The following is a 16694-nucleotide window of genomic DNA, read 5'->3' as shown; positions in this document are numbered from 1 at the left end:
CCGTATGCGGCATGTTCACGGCGACAGACAGGTTCTTGTTAAATCACCGAAGTTAAGAGCCTGGCCAATACAATATGGGTGTTAATTTGGAAATACTAGGCGCTGTATGTCATTTCCTCCGGGATATACATGAGTATAATAAGATATCAAATATCTATTGAAGAGTACTATGACACTAGAACACTAATGTAAGTATATACCTGGTGATTTTTGTTTCCAGAGCAGCATTTGCGCGTATACAATACATCAGAGTCGTTAGGTTAAAGATCATGTAATCGAATACTATGCAACTTAGTAGCCAGAAACGGGCGTGACGTCACATGAATCAAACCAGGAGAGTGAAAGAGAAGTGTGCAGTTGGTTGGAAGTCTTGGAGTGAATCGAACAGGCAGAAATGATTTAAGATCGATGATAAAATAAGGGGGTAAATATCCGTATCTCGAGATGCCACTTTCCACCACCGGAAGAAAAGGCAACGCCAACATCTTAATAATGTCGTCATTTCTTTAAACTGACGATTTCTGTGTATGTTGTTCTATTGTGAAATATTAATTGTGATTACCTCGGCCATTTGGGGTATGTAAACACGCACTGTTATACTTTTTGATTGCATTAATAACAACTCGTGCATCTGTTTTAGTTGTGACTCATGAGACATTTAAAGCTCCCCTCGGAGGTGATGTAACCTTAACTCCTTTTATAAATCGTTGAATAATATTATTTAAATAAACTCATGTTCTACTCAATTCAATATTTTTATCAAATAGGTCAATTTCTATCAAATATGTCAATTGCTATCAAATATGTCAAAGCTATCAAATATGTCAAAGCTATCAAATATGTCAATTGTTATCAAATATGTCAATTGCTAGCAAATAGGTCAATTGCTATCAAATATGTCAATTGCTATCTAAGAGGTCAATTGCTATCAAATATGTCAATTGCTATCTAATATGTAAATTGTTATCAAATATGTCAATTGCTATCTAATATGTCAATTGTTATCAAATATGTCAATTGCTATCTAAGAGGTCAATTGCTATCAAATATGTCAATTGTTATCAAATATGTCAATTGCTATCAAATATGTCAATTGTTATCAAATATGTCAATTGCTATCAAATATGTAAATTGCTATCAAATATGTCAAAGCTATCAAATATGTCAATTGCTATCAAATATGTCAATTGCAGAAAATTAACAAGTGTGCATTCCACTTCGCGTTAAACTGAAAAGTTTAAAAAATGAAAGAAAAATGAAAGAAAATGCATCAATTCTAAAAGAAAAAAGAAAACTAAAGACGACAGTGTGGGAGATTGTCCGATGTTATTTGCTTCCCGCTTGCCCTTAAACACTTAAAATAGTTTCGTTCGAAATTAATGTGTGACGAAACGGATATATATTTCTTATTATATTTATACACGATTAAATATACATAAGTTTTTATTATAGAGCGGAGGATTATAAAAGAGAATAAGAATCCAAAGCACAAAGCAGTTATTTTGCTACAATAAAACGAAAACGTTCTAATGAAAAATTGGATTGAATGATTTAATTATCTCACACAATGTTTTTAAATAATAATTGTTAATTAAAATACAGATGTTTTAAAACTTACCTGTAGCGCAATGATCAACGCAGTCTTCTGGAGATTGAAGATTTAAGCGATCATAACTAAAAATAACAATTGACAGTTCTATGCGATCATAATTGTGTGATACTATGTGCTCCCCTAAAGTGTTAGAAAGTGAAAAGAAAAAAACGATATAAAATAATAAAAAAAATTGAAATATAAAATAATAAAATAAGCAGAACAAAGGTTGCGAAGACATTGGAGAAAGACGTAGGACATAAAGGCAGTTGAAATAGGATTGTTAATCAAAGTGTGGTTGTGACTGAGACAAAAGACGATACAGAGAAGTCAATGTATTTAGAGCTAGTTTTGAGACAGTTTACCACGGTTTTGTTAGAATTAACAACAGTTTGTGTAGTTTACACACAGTTTTGGGTTTGCAACATTTGGGGGCAGTTTCCAGTTTGGGACAGCTGAAATAATGGTTGCGTGTTGAACCAGATCGGAACAGCTTTATGACGTCAACCGACAAGACAGAGGCCTTGACATATAATTAAAGTGTGGACGTTAGTGTTTAGAAGGATATTGTCCGCAATAGTTTCACACGCGCGCTCAAAGCACTACTGATATCTATGAAATGTGTTGTAGTTTGTGTTTTTTTTTCTTTTGTGTTGTTTTATTTTTTTACTTGAGAAGCCGTGCTCGCCTCCTTGACAGTTGCCAATGTGAAAAACGACACGGCAGAACAAGAAAAGAAGACGAGGAAGGAAACACACCATTGGGGTAGTGGCTTGTTGTAGAACGAGAGGGAGCACGTGGTTGCACTGCCAACAGAACCAAAACAATTTAACTCCATGGATAAAAAAATACTTGATTTCGAAAACCCATATAGATTCATGAGTTCGATTTTGTAATTGACTTTCCTAAAAGTTTCTCATCTTTATTTTGATTTTATTTGCTCTTCTCATCGGAACAATTCGAATAATACAATTTAATAATTCTCATCTAAGAAAAATTTCGTGATATGGTTAAAAAAAATAACCTGAATGAAGGTAGGGGGTTACATCGGCCGAAACATTGTAACAATAATAACTAAGATGACAACATGAGTCGAACTAATCAATGCCCATCTTAAAAATTTCGAAACAGAAACATTCTCAAGTTGTAATACAGAAAGATTCTCAAGTTGTAAAACAGAAAGATTCTCAAGTTGTAAAACAGAAAGATTCTCAAGTTGTAATACAGAAAGATTCTCAAGTTGTAAAACAGAAAGATTCTCAAGTTGTAAAACAGAAAGATTCTCAAGTTGTAAAACAGAAAGATTCTCAAGTTGTAAAACAGAAAGATTCTCAAGTTGTAAAACAGAAAGATTCTCAAGTTGTAATACAGAAAGATTCTCAAGTTGTAAAACAGAAAGATTCTCAAGTTGTAAAACAGAAAGATTCTCAAGTTGTAATACAGAAAGATTCTCAAGTTGTAAAACAGAAAGATTCTCAAGTTGTAAAACAGAAAGATTCTCAAGTTGTAATACAGAAAGTGTTCTGGAACTCGCGGCAGTTATTCCTCAGAATCTTGCTTTCAGGTACCTACAATACCGTATAGCAGTCAACTTTAGAAAGCGTGCGTTGATCAGACAGATAAACTCAAATCAACATAACGAAAACAACTGGTACGTTGAAAACGTTTTATTAATTAGGTAAAAAATCTGAAACAAAAACAAAACAAATAGTTAAAAGGAGAAAACATAATTAAACAAAAGGAAATAATACATGAAAATAATTATGTTTTGGACAGACTTCCAAATTAACAGATTCTGGGATATCTTATCTTTTTCAATCAACTGTTAGGTGAAAGCCCGTAACAGTTGGAAAAGTGTCTTTTCTCCGTTAAATTGTTAGGTGAAAGTCCGTAACAGTTAGAAAAGTGTCTTTTCTTTTATTATTATTAAACCGTTAGGTGAAAGTATGGAGTGGTTAGAAAATGTCTCTTTTTACAAAGGTTGTTATTCTAGTGCGGTGCATAAACTACCCAACGCCCATGAAATAAAAATAATAGAAGTCTGAGAAAAGATATAAGTTCTGTGCAAGCGAAGAAGGAAATAATTAGAATTTCTACAAATTAAATATGGAAGTCACACACTAGATTAAATAAACAGAAACTGGTTTCGAGTTCTTCCTAGAAGAAATAGCTAGGTAAAGGAATAATAGGATGTACTAAACGTACCTCATGGCTTAAACGGGGAAAGCCCAGTTCATGGAGTCGAGTAAAGTCTGACCGTGCAGTTTTGAATTCCGCGGTGAAAAGGAGGGAGGACGGACAGAATCGCAGAACGAGACTAAAACGAGATCCCGTGGATAGCGACATGACATTTTTTTCCTGTTCTTTTTTCATTTGGAATGCCTAAACGGGTAAGTTTTCCATTAAAGAAAGATCAAGAAGGGAAGAAATAAGAAAGAAAACTATATATGAAAAAACTCGCACAGAGATGAATGAGAACGAGGCCCGAGGCACCGGTGCTCTTAAAGCGTGTGTCCCTTGTTAAAAAAGGGCCCGATCTGAAGACAGAACACTCCCCGTCCAATTGTTATTTATGCAATTGCACTAATAATACACCATCAGTGTGCAGGCAAGGGCTCCATTGGAATCCCCCGGTCTTTTAATCGGTCTTGGAAGGATTTGTTTTGACATCGTAGAAGGTCAAGTTCTTCTCCTAGATCACAGGGGGGAAGCCTTGCCTGTAGGGTTTTAATTTCGTACTTTAACTTTTCAATTTCGGCCTTTTGTCCTTCTGTGATACAGACCAGTTCAGAGACCCGCCCATCTTCGACCTTTTCCTCTCGCTTGAAATTGGTGAGTAATTTAGCATCGTAGGCCATGGCACCAGCTGGTGCCGACGTCGACTTTGGTAATGATTTGTCTTTGGTTACACTTTGTGGGTTGTGAGCTTTTTTCATGGGTTTAATCTTCGTTCCATGTGACACATTTTTATTGGATGCACTGCTTTTGTCTAAATTCTTGGTGCTAGACGCTTTCTGGATGGTGCTGTTTGTAGAACCTTTTAAAACCTTTGACGGTTTTGTAAAGACGACATTTTTGTCTTTTTCCTTCAGAACCTCTTCGTTATTAGTTTTTATGGAATCCGTCTTTGTACTAGTGGTACTGGTAGTAGTTGCAGTAGTAGTAGTATTGGTAGTCGCAGCCGTATTAGTATTCAACTTGGATTTATCTGTCAGTAGAGAGAGTTTCTTCTGACGCACGGCAAGATTTTCATGACTTTTACTGAGATATTGCTCCCCAAATGGAGTCCCTGTTGGCTTCTGGTCTGCTGTCGAAGTTGAACTGGTGCTGAGGCCAGAATTTTCAGATTTTGATCGCATTGGACCCACAGTATCGGCTGCAGAATTGACAGACCGTGGTTGTCCAACATTGTTCTGCTTCTTCGTGAAACCCGGTCTCTGACCAACCTTTTTCTTGTTTATCGTTCTTTCAGGACAAATTTCGCCCACCACGCTCCATCCTAGATCCAGTTTCTGGGCATAGGGGGCACCGCGCGGACCGTTGATCGTTCTCCTGACCTTGTGGGCGTCAATGACGTCGCGTCCCAGAAGTAGCAAGATGGGTGCGTCCGGATCCAGGGCAGGCACCTCGTCTGCGATGACCGCTAAATGAGGCAGTTTCCGCACCACGTCGGGTGTCGGTATCTCAGACCAGTCGTCTGGGATCTCGTTACACTCAATCAAGGTTGGCAGAGCGTATGTGGTTTTCCCGTCGAGCGACCCCACCCTGTATCCTAGCGCTCTTCTTCCTGACGTCTCCGTGACTCCGGCACAGGTTTTCAGGGTGTATGCTGAGGTAGGGCCCCGGTTGTTGAAGAAGTCGAAGAACTCCGAGCGAGCTAGGGATTTGTTGCTGTGCTCGTCGATCACGGCATATGCCTTAAGTGACTTTTCTTGTTCACTTGCATATATGTTAACCAGGCAAATCTTGGAGTATGATCGTCCATTTAGGTTGTCTCCACAGATTTGTAAACAATTGGTCGAGACATACTCCTTCTCCCCGCCGTGCAACGGCATGGGTCTGGCATCGGTTGGTTGGGGTGTCGGGTATGGATGCATTGAGCTCTCGTGGCTATCGCTGTCACATTCTGCGCATTTTAGAATGGCATTGCATTCCTTAGCTATGTGGTCTGTGGTGGAGCAGCATCGGAGACACATCCCATTTTGTCTAAGGATGTCTTTCCTTTCGGACAAGGGTTTTTTCCTAAATGCCCAGCATTTTCGGAGAGGATGAGGCGTGTTGTGGATGGGGCATAGTCGGCTGCAGTCCTTTGCTTTAACCTCGATCTTATGGACGGAGACCTCACCGCGACTCGTCCTTTCGTGCCCTTTAGGGGATTGACTGTCCATTGTCCGATAGAAGCTGGGGTCATTTCGGTCATCTGCCTGCTGTTCGATGAAACCAACAAAAACGGAGAAAGGGGGGAAGGACACTTGGTGTTGTCGTTTGTATTTCGCACCGTATGATGCCCACTTGTCCCCTATAGAAGGTGGGAGCTTTTCCACTACTTGCCGGATGCCGCAGGCAGTGTCCAAGGTGGCGAGGCCGGGTATGTCCCCTTCGTCCTTCAGAGCTTGAACCTCTGCAAGAAGATCGCTTAGGTCTCTGAGTTTTGAGTAGTCCCTTGTGATCTTAGGAAACACCTCGAGTCTCTTGAAAATAGAGTCCTCGATGACTTCAACGGCTCCGTAGCATTTGTCGAGCCTCCTCCATATCTCATACAGTCCCTTTTCAGGCCGGTTGAAGTGAGCAGTTCTTAGTCTGTTGGCTTGGTCTGAAGAGTGTCTGCCGAGCCACTTCACCAGCATATCCATCTCCTCCCGAGGAGAAAGTCTCAATCCCGAGATAGTGTTCAGGAACGACGCTTTCCAGACCCTATAGTCTTTAGGTTGGTCTGAGAATCTTGATAGACTCGAGGAGAGCATTTCCCGGCGGGCCATATATAATAAAAGGTCGTGTGGAGGGTCCAAGGTTTGGTCAGGTGGAGGTCGGATGTGCTGATCGGCAGGGGGAACGACTGGTGTCTCCGACTGTTTTAGGGACCTCTGGCTGATGACATAGTCGGTAGTACGTTTTAATGCGTCGAGAGGTGGTTGGTCGAGCATGGGGTTGGCTCTGTGGTGACGAGAGGAGATGACTGAGCTTTCATCTCTGCTGGAGCAGGTGGCTGTGAGGGCCACTTCTTTGCGCGCTTTTATTTTTTTTAATTTTGTTTTTAGCTCTACCTCTTTCTGTAGAGCGTTAATCCTCAACATTTCAAGCTCCTGTTCCAGGTCGGCTTCGCTGTCGATAAGGGCGAGATGAGCTTTAGCTGCTTCTGCTCTGGCCCGAGCTGAAGTAGACTTGGTTGAGGCTGAAACTTTCGACCGCGTGCGGTATGATGCGGCGGAGGACATCTTGCAATTGGTAATGTATCCGAGTGTAACGCAGCTGAGGATTTCTGTTGCTGCGCTAAATATTTTCCACTTGGACTGGGTAATCCGTTCAGCTACCAGAGATTTTTTACTGTTCTGGAACTCGCGGCAGTTATTCCTCAGAATCTTGCTTTCAGGTACCTACAATACCGTATAGCAGTCAACTTTAGAAAGCGTGCGTTGATCAGACAGATAAACTCAAATCAACATAACGAAAACAACTGGTACGTTGAAAACGTTTTATTAATTAGGTAAAAAATCTGAAACAAAAACAAAACAAATAGTTAAAAGGAGAAAACATAATTAAACAAAAGGAAATAATACATGAAAATAATTATGTTTTGGACAGACTTCCAAATTAACAGATTCTGGGATATCTTATCTTTTTCAATCAACTGTTAGGTGAAAGCCCGTAACAGTTGGAAAAGTGTCTTTTCTCCGTTAAATTGTTAGGTGAAAGTCCGTAACAGTTAGAAAAGTGTCTTTTCTTTTATTATTATTAAACCGTTAGGTGAAAGTATGGAGTGGTTAGAAAATGTCTCTTTTTACAAAGGTTGTTATTCTAGTGCGGTGCATAAACTACCCAACGCCCATGAAATAAAAATAATAGAAGTCTGAGAAAAGATATAAGTTCTGTGCAAGCGAAGAAGGAAATAATTAGAATTTCTACAAATTAAATATGGAAGTCACACACTAGATTAAATAAACAGAAACTGGTTTCGAGTTCTTCCTAGAAGAAATAGCTAGGTAAAGGAATAATAGGATGTACTAAACGTACCTCATGGCTTAAACGGGGAAAGCCCAGTTCATGGAGTCGAGTAAAGTCTGACCGTGCAGTTTTGAATTCCGCGGTGAAAAGGAGGGAGGACGGACAGAATCGCAGAACGAGACTAAAACGAGATCCCGTGGATAGCGACATGACATTTTTTTCCTGTTCTTTTTTCATTTGGAATGCCTAAACGGGTAAGTTTTCCATTAAAGAAAGATCAAGAAGGGAAGAAATAAGAAAGAAAACTATATATGAAAAAACTCGCACAGAGATGAATGAGAACGAGGCCCGAGGCACCGGTGCTCTTAAAGCGTGTGTCCCTTGTTAAAAAAGGGCCCGATCTGAAGACAGAACAGAAAGATTCTCAAGTTGTAAAACAGAAAGATTCTCAAGTTGTAAAACAGAAAGATTCTCAAGTTGTAAAACAGAAAGATTCTCAAGTTGTAATACAGAAAGATTCTCAAGTTGTAAAACAGAAAGATTCTCAAGTTGTAAAACAGAAAGATTCTCAAGTTGTAAAACAGAAAGATTCTCAAGTTGTAAAACAGAAAGATTCTCAAGTTGTAAAACAGAAAGATTCTCAAGTTGTAAAACAGAAAGTTTCTCAAGTTGTAATACAGAAAGATTCTCAAGTTGTAAAACAGAAAGATTCTCAAGTTGTAATACAGAAAGATTCTCAAGTTGTAAAACAGAAAGATTCTCAAGTTGTAAAACAGAAAGATTCTCAAGTTGTAAAACAGAAAGATTCTCAAGTTGTAAAACAGAAAGATTCTCAAGTTGTAAAACAGAAAGATTCTCAAGTTGTAAAACACAAAGATTCTCAAGTTTTAAAACAGAAAGATTCTCAAGTTGTAAACCAGAAAGATTCTCAAGTTGTAAAACAGAAAGATTCTCAAGTTGTAAAACAGAAAGATTCTCAAGTTGTAAAACAGAAAGATTCTAAAGTTGTAATACAGAAAGATTCTCAAGTTGTAAAACAGAAAGATTCTCAAGTTTTAAAACAGAAAGATTCTCAAGTTGTAATACAGAAAGATTCTCAAGTTGTAAAACAGAAAGATTCTCAAGTTGTAAAACAGAAAGATTCTCAAGTTGTAAAACAGAAAGATTCTCAAGTTGTAAAACAGAAAGATTCTCAAGTTGTAATACAGAAAGATTCTCAAGTTGTAAAACAGAAAGATTCTCAAGTTGTAAAACAGAAAGATTCTCAAGTTGTAAAACAGAAAGATTCTCAAGTTGTAATACAGAAAGATTCTCAAGTTGTAAAACAGAAAGATTCTCAAGTTTTAAAACAGAAAGATTCTCAAGTTGTAAAACAGAAAGATTCTCAAGTTGTAAAACAGAAAGATTCTCAAGTTGTAATACAGAAAGATTCTCAAGTTGTAAAACAGAAAGATTCTCAAGTTATAATACAGAAAGATTCTCAAGTTGTAAAACAGAAAGATTCTCAAGTTTTAAAACAGAAAGATTCTCAAGTTGTAATACAGAAAGATTCTCAAGTTGTAAAACAGAAAGATTCTCAAGTTGTAAAACAGAAAGATTCTCAAGTTGTAAAACAGAAAGAGTCTCAAGTTGTAAAACAGAAAGATTCTCAAGTTGTAATACAGAAAGATTCTCAAGTTGTAAAACAGAAAGATTCTCAAGTTGTAAAACAGAAAGATTCTCAAGTTGTAAAACAGAAAGATTCTCAAGTTGTAATACAGAAAGATTCTCAAGTTGTAAAACAGAAAGATTCTCAATTTTAAAACAGAAAGATTCTCAAGTTGTAAACCAGAAAGATTCTCAAGTTGTAAAACAGAAAGATTCTCAAGTTGTAAAACAGAAAGATTCTCAAGTTGTAAAACAGAAAGATTCTCAAGTTGTAATACAGAAAGATTCTCAAGTTGTAAAACAGAAAGATTCTCAAGTTTTAAAACAGAAAGATTCTCAAGTTGTAATACAGAAAGATTCTCAAGTTGTAAAACAGAAAGATTCTCAAGTTGTAAAACAGAAAGATTCTCAAGTTGTAAAACAGAAAGATTCTCAAGTTGTAAAACAGAAAGATTCTCAAGTTGTAATACAGAAAGATTCTCAAGTTGTAAAACAGAAAGATTCTCAAGTTGTAAAACAGAAAGATTCTCAAGTTGTAAAACAGAAAGATTCTCAAGTTGTAATACAGAAAGATTCTCAAGTTGTAAAACAGAAAGATTCTCAAGTTTTAAAACAGAAAGATTCTCAAGTTGTAAAACAGAAAGATTCTCAAGTTGTAAAACAGAAAGATTCTCAAGTTGTAAAACAGAAAGATTCTCAAGTTGTAAAACAGAAAGATTCTCAAGTTGTAAAACAGAAAGATTTTCAAGTTGTAAAACAGAAAGATTTTCAAGTTGTAATACAGAAAGATTCTCAAGTTGTAAAACAGAAAGATTCTCAAGTTGTAAAACAGAAAGATTCTCAAGTTGTAAAACAGAAAGATTCTCAAGTTGTAATACAGAAAGATTCTCAAGTTGTAAAACAGAAAGATTCTCAAGTTGTAAAACAGAAAGATTTTCAAGTTGTAAAACAGAAAGATTTTCAAGTTGTAAAACAGAAAGATTCTCAAGTTGTAAAACAGTCACCTAAAATTGTCGGAGGTTTAAACGTTTGAAAAACAATAACAAAGATGAGAATGGCAATTCCAATATTTCAAATAATACAAAATAACCCATAGAGCTAGATACGGTCTTCGAGTGATTTCAGTCTCCCTGTACAAGAGTTTGTTTGGTCAAGCTGACATTAGAATATTCGTACTACTTGTAAACCTAGACTGAATTTTCCAAATGGCATGGTATTCGAAGCCCAAAATCTCGACACGTGAATGGTATACTTTTTTTCTCAGTGATATAATTTTAAGTAACAGAGTTTGGTTGGACACTTCATCACAACAGGCCCATTCATTCATTTCATATGATTCACATGATTATTATTGGCATTGGTTTCCTCGATATCTTTCTAGTTAGAACTATGCCTAGTAAAGCATGTGATATTCAAAGTAGGTACCACGTGATGGTTACCAACATCACGTGAAAGTGTTTCTGTCGAACTTGGGGCATATATCAACGTCATCACCCACCAGACCAGATAAATTTAATAATGATAACCTATATACAACGTTAAGTGGTGGATTGAGAAAAGGAAAATTAATTGAATAGTCATATTAAAAATTAATGTTTTTCACTAATTCACTAACCCAACTATTAAGATGTAAATGAAAAATTAATTGAATAGTTATATGTGCTACCAACAGGAAGAGGCACTTTGATTTTGAAATAAATGAAATAAAAAATAGTGTTTTGTTATTAATTTTTCCCTTTTGCCGTACCTCCCTAATTTTTTAATTTTAGTCATGTGAGCATTAAAAATACCTCACGGTCCCAAATGTGTTGTATCGCCCCGGTAAAGAATTCTTTGTATTCTACTTGAGATTAAATAAGAGGTTTAACGAAGCAGTAAAAATGCTAATATTCAGAATGGAAAATTGAATTCACCATTCGCGCTACAATGAAAATAAAAAGAAACAATTAAAAAAAACGTTAACTTGCAAAACTCGAATAATTGTATTATGACAAACAAGATGTTTTTAATCAACTTTAAAACAAAAATAGAAAATAAAGATAAAAATGAAATTAAAGCAAACATGGTTTATTGTATAATAAACACCGGAAGCAAAGCAATAAAGCGATAATCTATTGTGTAAAGCTATCAATATTGAAGTAGCGGTGGCGGTGGCCATTGCGTTTTGTTGTTTCTGGGCATACTGATTGTTTGGAGGGAGGGTGAAGACGGGAAAGCTTTATAAAAGCGACTATTGTGAGTTTATGATTTGTACATCCGGCCTAATTGTCTGAGGAGGAAGTGTTGAGGAAGAAACGCTGAAGCTGGTAAATCTTTTATAAGTCAGTCGACCAGATTCACATGGTTTTATGATAGATTAATTCTGCTTCTAGAACAAACAAACGAGATGAATGTATAGAACCAATAGGTGGGGTGCGTTTGTCCAGCGGCAAATCATACCTTTCGTTGGTTACTAGAGAAATTATTATCCGTTTGGCCAGTGTGTTTTTCTATAGAAGTATAACGAATAATAAATAAGATTCGGACGGAAATGTCGAACCTCCAGTTAGTCTTATTTTTTTCCAGATAAGAAAAAGGAACTTGTGACCCGCAAAAAATAAAAGGTAGAGTTAACAAATATAATAAGCTGATGCTGTTTCCGCACCGTATTCATTGATTTATTATTTTGCCCAATCTATGGTTTCCTCTGTCAACACTTTCCCTTAATCTTATTCGTGCCTAAAACTAAATGAAAATTCCATCAGCAAATTTTCTTTTCCAGAACTGCCCGCATCCGGCTTCCTTCTTGACTACAACATGGTCGTTTTCTTTTTTCACGATATGTTCTCTTAAATAATCAATTTCTGTCCAAGTTCTAGTGTTGTCTCATCGACCACCTGATATTCTTTAACTATTTTCCCTAAATCGCCTTTAAATCTTCCAGTTGTTTGTGTCTGCGTCGAAATTTTGCGATTGATTTACAGAAAAATAACGAGAATTGATTTAAATTCTGGATTTGTCGGAATAGATTACTAATTACCAAGTGACTTGTAGTTGAACTTTCGCATAGTCTTTTTTGAAACGTAAGGATTAGAAGTTAGGATTTAAGATTAGAATTAGGATTAGGGTTCCAGGCTCGGTAAAGACAGGTATTTTCTAAATCAATAAGAGCTGGTTTCCTTGTTGCTGTATCATATTGACTGCACTATGATTTGTACCTATTTACTATGCCTCCCCACGGGACAGAGTTAGACACCAGGGTCGTTTTTTAACGTGGAGAAAAGGTACAGAAATAAAAATTGTCTCAGTCGTGAAGGATTTCTCCTCCACCGAAAGAGAACAAGTAATAGAAGTGCAGCATCTGAAGAACAGATGGTATTTATTTGCTCCCCCACCGAGCAAATTGGGCACAAGGCCGATTTTTAATGTGAGAGGTGAAGGGGAAATGGGGACCAACTCCCCGGGGAGTAGGGGAGCTGGATAGTGACAATTGGTATGAAGGGTTGCCCCTACATTGACCAAGGTCTTATATGTGGGGTCGCCCCCACATATGGTCTTTGCTTGCAGTATCTGTCGGAACAGATACTACACCTTGATCTTGTCCCGAAGGCCAAGACCAAAAGATCTGCACTATGATTTGTAAATCGAATGAGAAACATATTAAACTCGATGGCAAGACACAACGGCACCAACTTGTTTTCAGTAAGAAAAAAAGTTTATTTTGTACAAACATCACCAATTGCATGTTGCAATTCTTTCCTGTGAAAAACACAAATATTAAAATGTGAAAAGTGAAATAACAGGAGGAAATGTATTCCATGAAATAAAATAAAACTGCTTTTCAGAACTTGTTTTATGGAAAGAAAATCTTGTTTAAACAAACAATAAAAAATATATGAAAAAAAAGTAAAGCCTTCCAGATGATCGATTCAAATCGCCTTAGATTGCATAATGTAACTTGATTGAGGAAAAAAAAGTTTATTAACACAAAAGACAGGAAATGCCTTTTGACTTTGACTTTGAAAAGATGAAGGCTATAAGGAAATATTCAAGATGGAGAGAGAGAGAGAGAGAGAGAGAGAGAGAGAGTTATTTAATGGGTTAAGGCTTGTATCGAATTTGATCAATCGTCACTAGACTATGATGAAGCCAGATTTCCTTAATTTCAATTTCTTCTTAAGACTCCTTAAACTTATGTCTAAAACCTAAGACACTTTTAGAATCAAAATCATGTAACGAAGTTTGATCAAATTTAGAATGAGGATTCTAGACATAAGTTTTTGTATCACATGACACAGAGAAAATTTCTTTGTAATGGTTAATTTACTAGCACGAACAATAGATTAATGAGATGATTACAGAAATCTGAGACAGAGAGATATACATGAATTTATACTATAAAATATCTGCACCACTTTTAGATCCGTTTAGAAAGATTAAAATCACGAAATATGATATAAATCTTATGTTCAGAATATTTATTCTAATTTTGAAGCAAAACAATTATACGATTCTGATACAAGAAAATGTTTAAAATTTAAGGTTTAACTAAAATTTATGAAATATTGTTTCATTAATGTCTCATAATTATGAATCAAATTTTATGTAAATCTGAAATATTTAAATTTTCGAACTTCTGTCACTATTATGTATCCCAAAAACATTGAAATGCTCACAAAAACTTAAATTAAGAGAATATTTATTAATTGGTATCAAAATTCCCCTTTATACTTCATTTGCGTAAACAAAATTAAAGTAAAATATTTGAACCTCCAACGTGAAGCAGCTGTGTTCAAAAAGCAATAATAACCGGTTAACTATTATAGGCATACAAATATAAACATATAAACTTTATTGCTTGACCTTGTTTGCTCACCCCAGCTCCATCAGCTTTGTCGGATGACTCCTGATTTCTGCTTCTTCTAGTTCTGATATCGACTTCGAAAATGGACCATAAAATTGTCAGGAAATTTCGTACGATTGCCAACTTCCGTTTAATCGCCGAGATCAATTTTCGATCAATCAGCTGTCAATCAATCCTAATTTATTTAACAACTGTGTCCCCAATCATCGAATGATGCCATTCATTATATGTTTTGTTTGTTTTACTCTTCATTATATGTTTTGTTTGTTTAACTATTTTCACCACAAACCAGGCGTATTACCCCAGACGTATGAGACTACGATTTGGGATTATATGTATAACAGCAGATTGTGGGAATTTAAATAGCTAGATGTCTGTTTATATTACATTTAAAATTTTGCATAACATTACAACCAAGGAATCAAACAGGGAAGAAATTCCAAAATCTAGCAGTTCGAGTGAAGAAACTATTAGAGAAGCCTGTCAGGCATCTAACATTGAAAGGTGGTATTTTGAAGCTTGTCAGTTTAGTCAGGAATATGTTCGTGCAAGGAGTATAAGTGTAATGAGTTCACCATTAAAGTACTTGTAAAACAAGCACATGAATGAGACATTGTGATGGGCGATGGGACAGAAATATACTTTAGAACATATTATCGGGATGACAAGAAAGTTATTGCGGTTTTTAACTTTTGAATTTAGATGAACATTTCATGCCAACATCCGATGGCCGACCACCACGCTCATCATCTTCAAGACTTTTGTAACCGCCACGAAATTTCTTAAACAATCATTGTGCTGTGCGTTCAGTAGTGGTTCCTAGGCAGAACGCTTCGCGAACTGTTTCAGCAGTTTTCGGCCTAGCTTGAATTGAAATAAGAAAATTCTGCGAATTTGCTTTCTTCAATCTTGTATTCAACGTTCTGGAACAAAAGACAATTGTTTTAAAACGATTGTAGTCGTTCTTTAAAATGATAAACTAAAGGTATTATAACGAAAACTTATTTTAAAATACATTATTTGAAATCATAATTCAAAATTCATTTGAAATAAAAATTAAAAATTCCGTAAGAACATTCTTCTCACCCTAATATATTTGAAACTCTTTTTTGAATCGTGTCTGGGAGAGACTAACGGTAGATGTGGCAACAATACTCCATGCATCGACGAATTGTGGCTTTGTAGACGTATAGGATGTGAGTAAAATTTAGCCCATCGTCATTTTCATCAGTCTATACTAGCATTTTATTGGACTAACCGTGGCCCATTGTTTCATTAATTGATATGCAGATATCACATAAGTTTTTCTGCCAATAATGGTACAGCATCAGATAGAATCACGATAATCTCGTTGACACTTGCGCCGTCGATGCTTACACTCCAACTGCTAGTGGTAGAATCCATTATTTTGCTATGTGATATGATTGTGTCACTAATTATGGGTTCACGGACAAATTCAAATGACACGCACACACACAAAGGTGGATTTCCATAAAAAAAAAAGTTTTCTGCTTGTTTAAGCGTCTAGTAATCTTTCGTGGTTTCGAAACATAAAAGAAGTTGATGAATTTTTATTGGATTGCCTTGCAAAACGGTCAATAAAATTAACTATTTATGAAAACCTTTTGGTTTAGTAAATATTAGCAAAAACCTTTTTTGAATTTCCGAAAAGTATTTATAAATATTTCATATATTATATAAAGGGAAAATGTCTGTTAATGTGTATACATGTATGTATGTATGTATGTATGTATGTATGTATGTATGTATGTATGTATGCTTCACTAAAACTTTTGAAATCCAAAGCGAATAAAAATGATTCTGGTACTGTCTTAAAGGGCAGGGACTCGGTCGCATAATATGTGAAATTTAGAGCAAGATATTCATTTTTTTCTACCTTAACTACCGCAAAATCTAATTGCGCAGTTACGTAAAATCGTCTCTTTCCAAACGATTTCAGTATCTGCGCGTGCGTAAACCACTTCACCTCCCGGATAAGTTAACTATATGCTTACAACAGCATGGTATGATTGTCGCCGTGGCTTAATGTGTAAGAAATATTCATTTTCGCTTTTGCGCCCACCTTATGGCGGGCGTTTCATTTTTTTTAGTTATTTTTAACATATTTTTGAAAACATTTATTTCGATTAACTTTTGTATTTAAAAGATTTTTTTTAATATTTTTTGTGTTTTTTTATTATTTATTTGACTCAAAACGAGTAATTTTTTATCGGTTGTTGATTTAGTTGAAGGTTTGTTTCAAGATCCGATCACTGTTAAATGCATGATTATATCTTACGTAATTCACAAATATTTTTTAATCGTGACCGCTTAAAATCTTCTTTTTTTTTTTTGCTCACTTGCTCCTTTTCCGAATTCGTAGCAGTGTGCCAGCATCAGTGGATGTTTTTTCAAACTTATATAAATTATTCACAGTAAAATAATTAAGTT

The 16694-nt window shown here is 35.9% G+C and overlaps 1 protein-coding gene across 2 annotated transcripts; it reads right to left on the bottom strand.

Moving 5' to 3' along the window:
• Positions 1–3119: 3119 nt before the first annotated feature.
• LOC145265414 (uncharacterized) lies at positions 3120–8168 on the bottom strand. Of its 2 annotated transcripts, XR_013864643.1 has the most exons (3): positions 7823–8168; positions 3797–7304; positions 3120–3278 (listed from the first exon to the last, which is right to left on the bottom strand). XR_013864643.1 is itself a non-coding variant. In XM_080121246.1 (2 exons), exon 2 carries the CDS (start codon positions 7024–7026, stop codon positions 4189–4191), a length of 2838 nt encoding a protein of 945 aa, XP_079977372.1. In that variant the 5' UTR covers positions 7027–7304; positions 7823–8168; the 3' UTR covers positions 3285–4188. The 2 variants fall into 2 exon arrangements, 1 of the variants encoding a protein (XP_079977372.1); XM_080121246.1 differs by lacking the exon at positions 3120–3278 and having other exon boundaries at positions 3285–7304.
• Positions 8169–16694: the final 8526 nt, after the last annotated feature.

This window comes from Euprymna scolopes, chromosome 40 (genome assembly GCF_053919585.1).
Source record: "Euprymna scolopes isolate OS-2025 chromosome 40, ASM5391958v1, whole genome shotgun sequence".
Taxonomy (NCBI): Eukaryota; Metazoa; Mollusca; class Cephalopoda; order Sepiida; family Sepiolidae; genus Euprymna; species Euprymna scolopes.
This window is presented reverse-complemented; position numbering and strand designations above follow the sequence as displayed.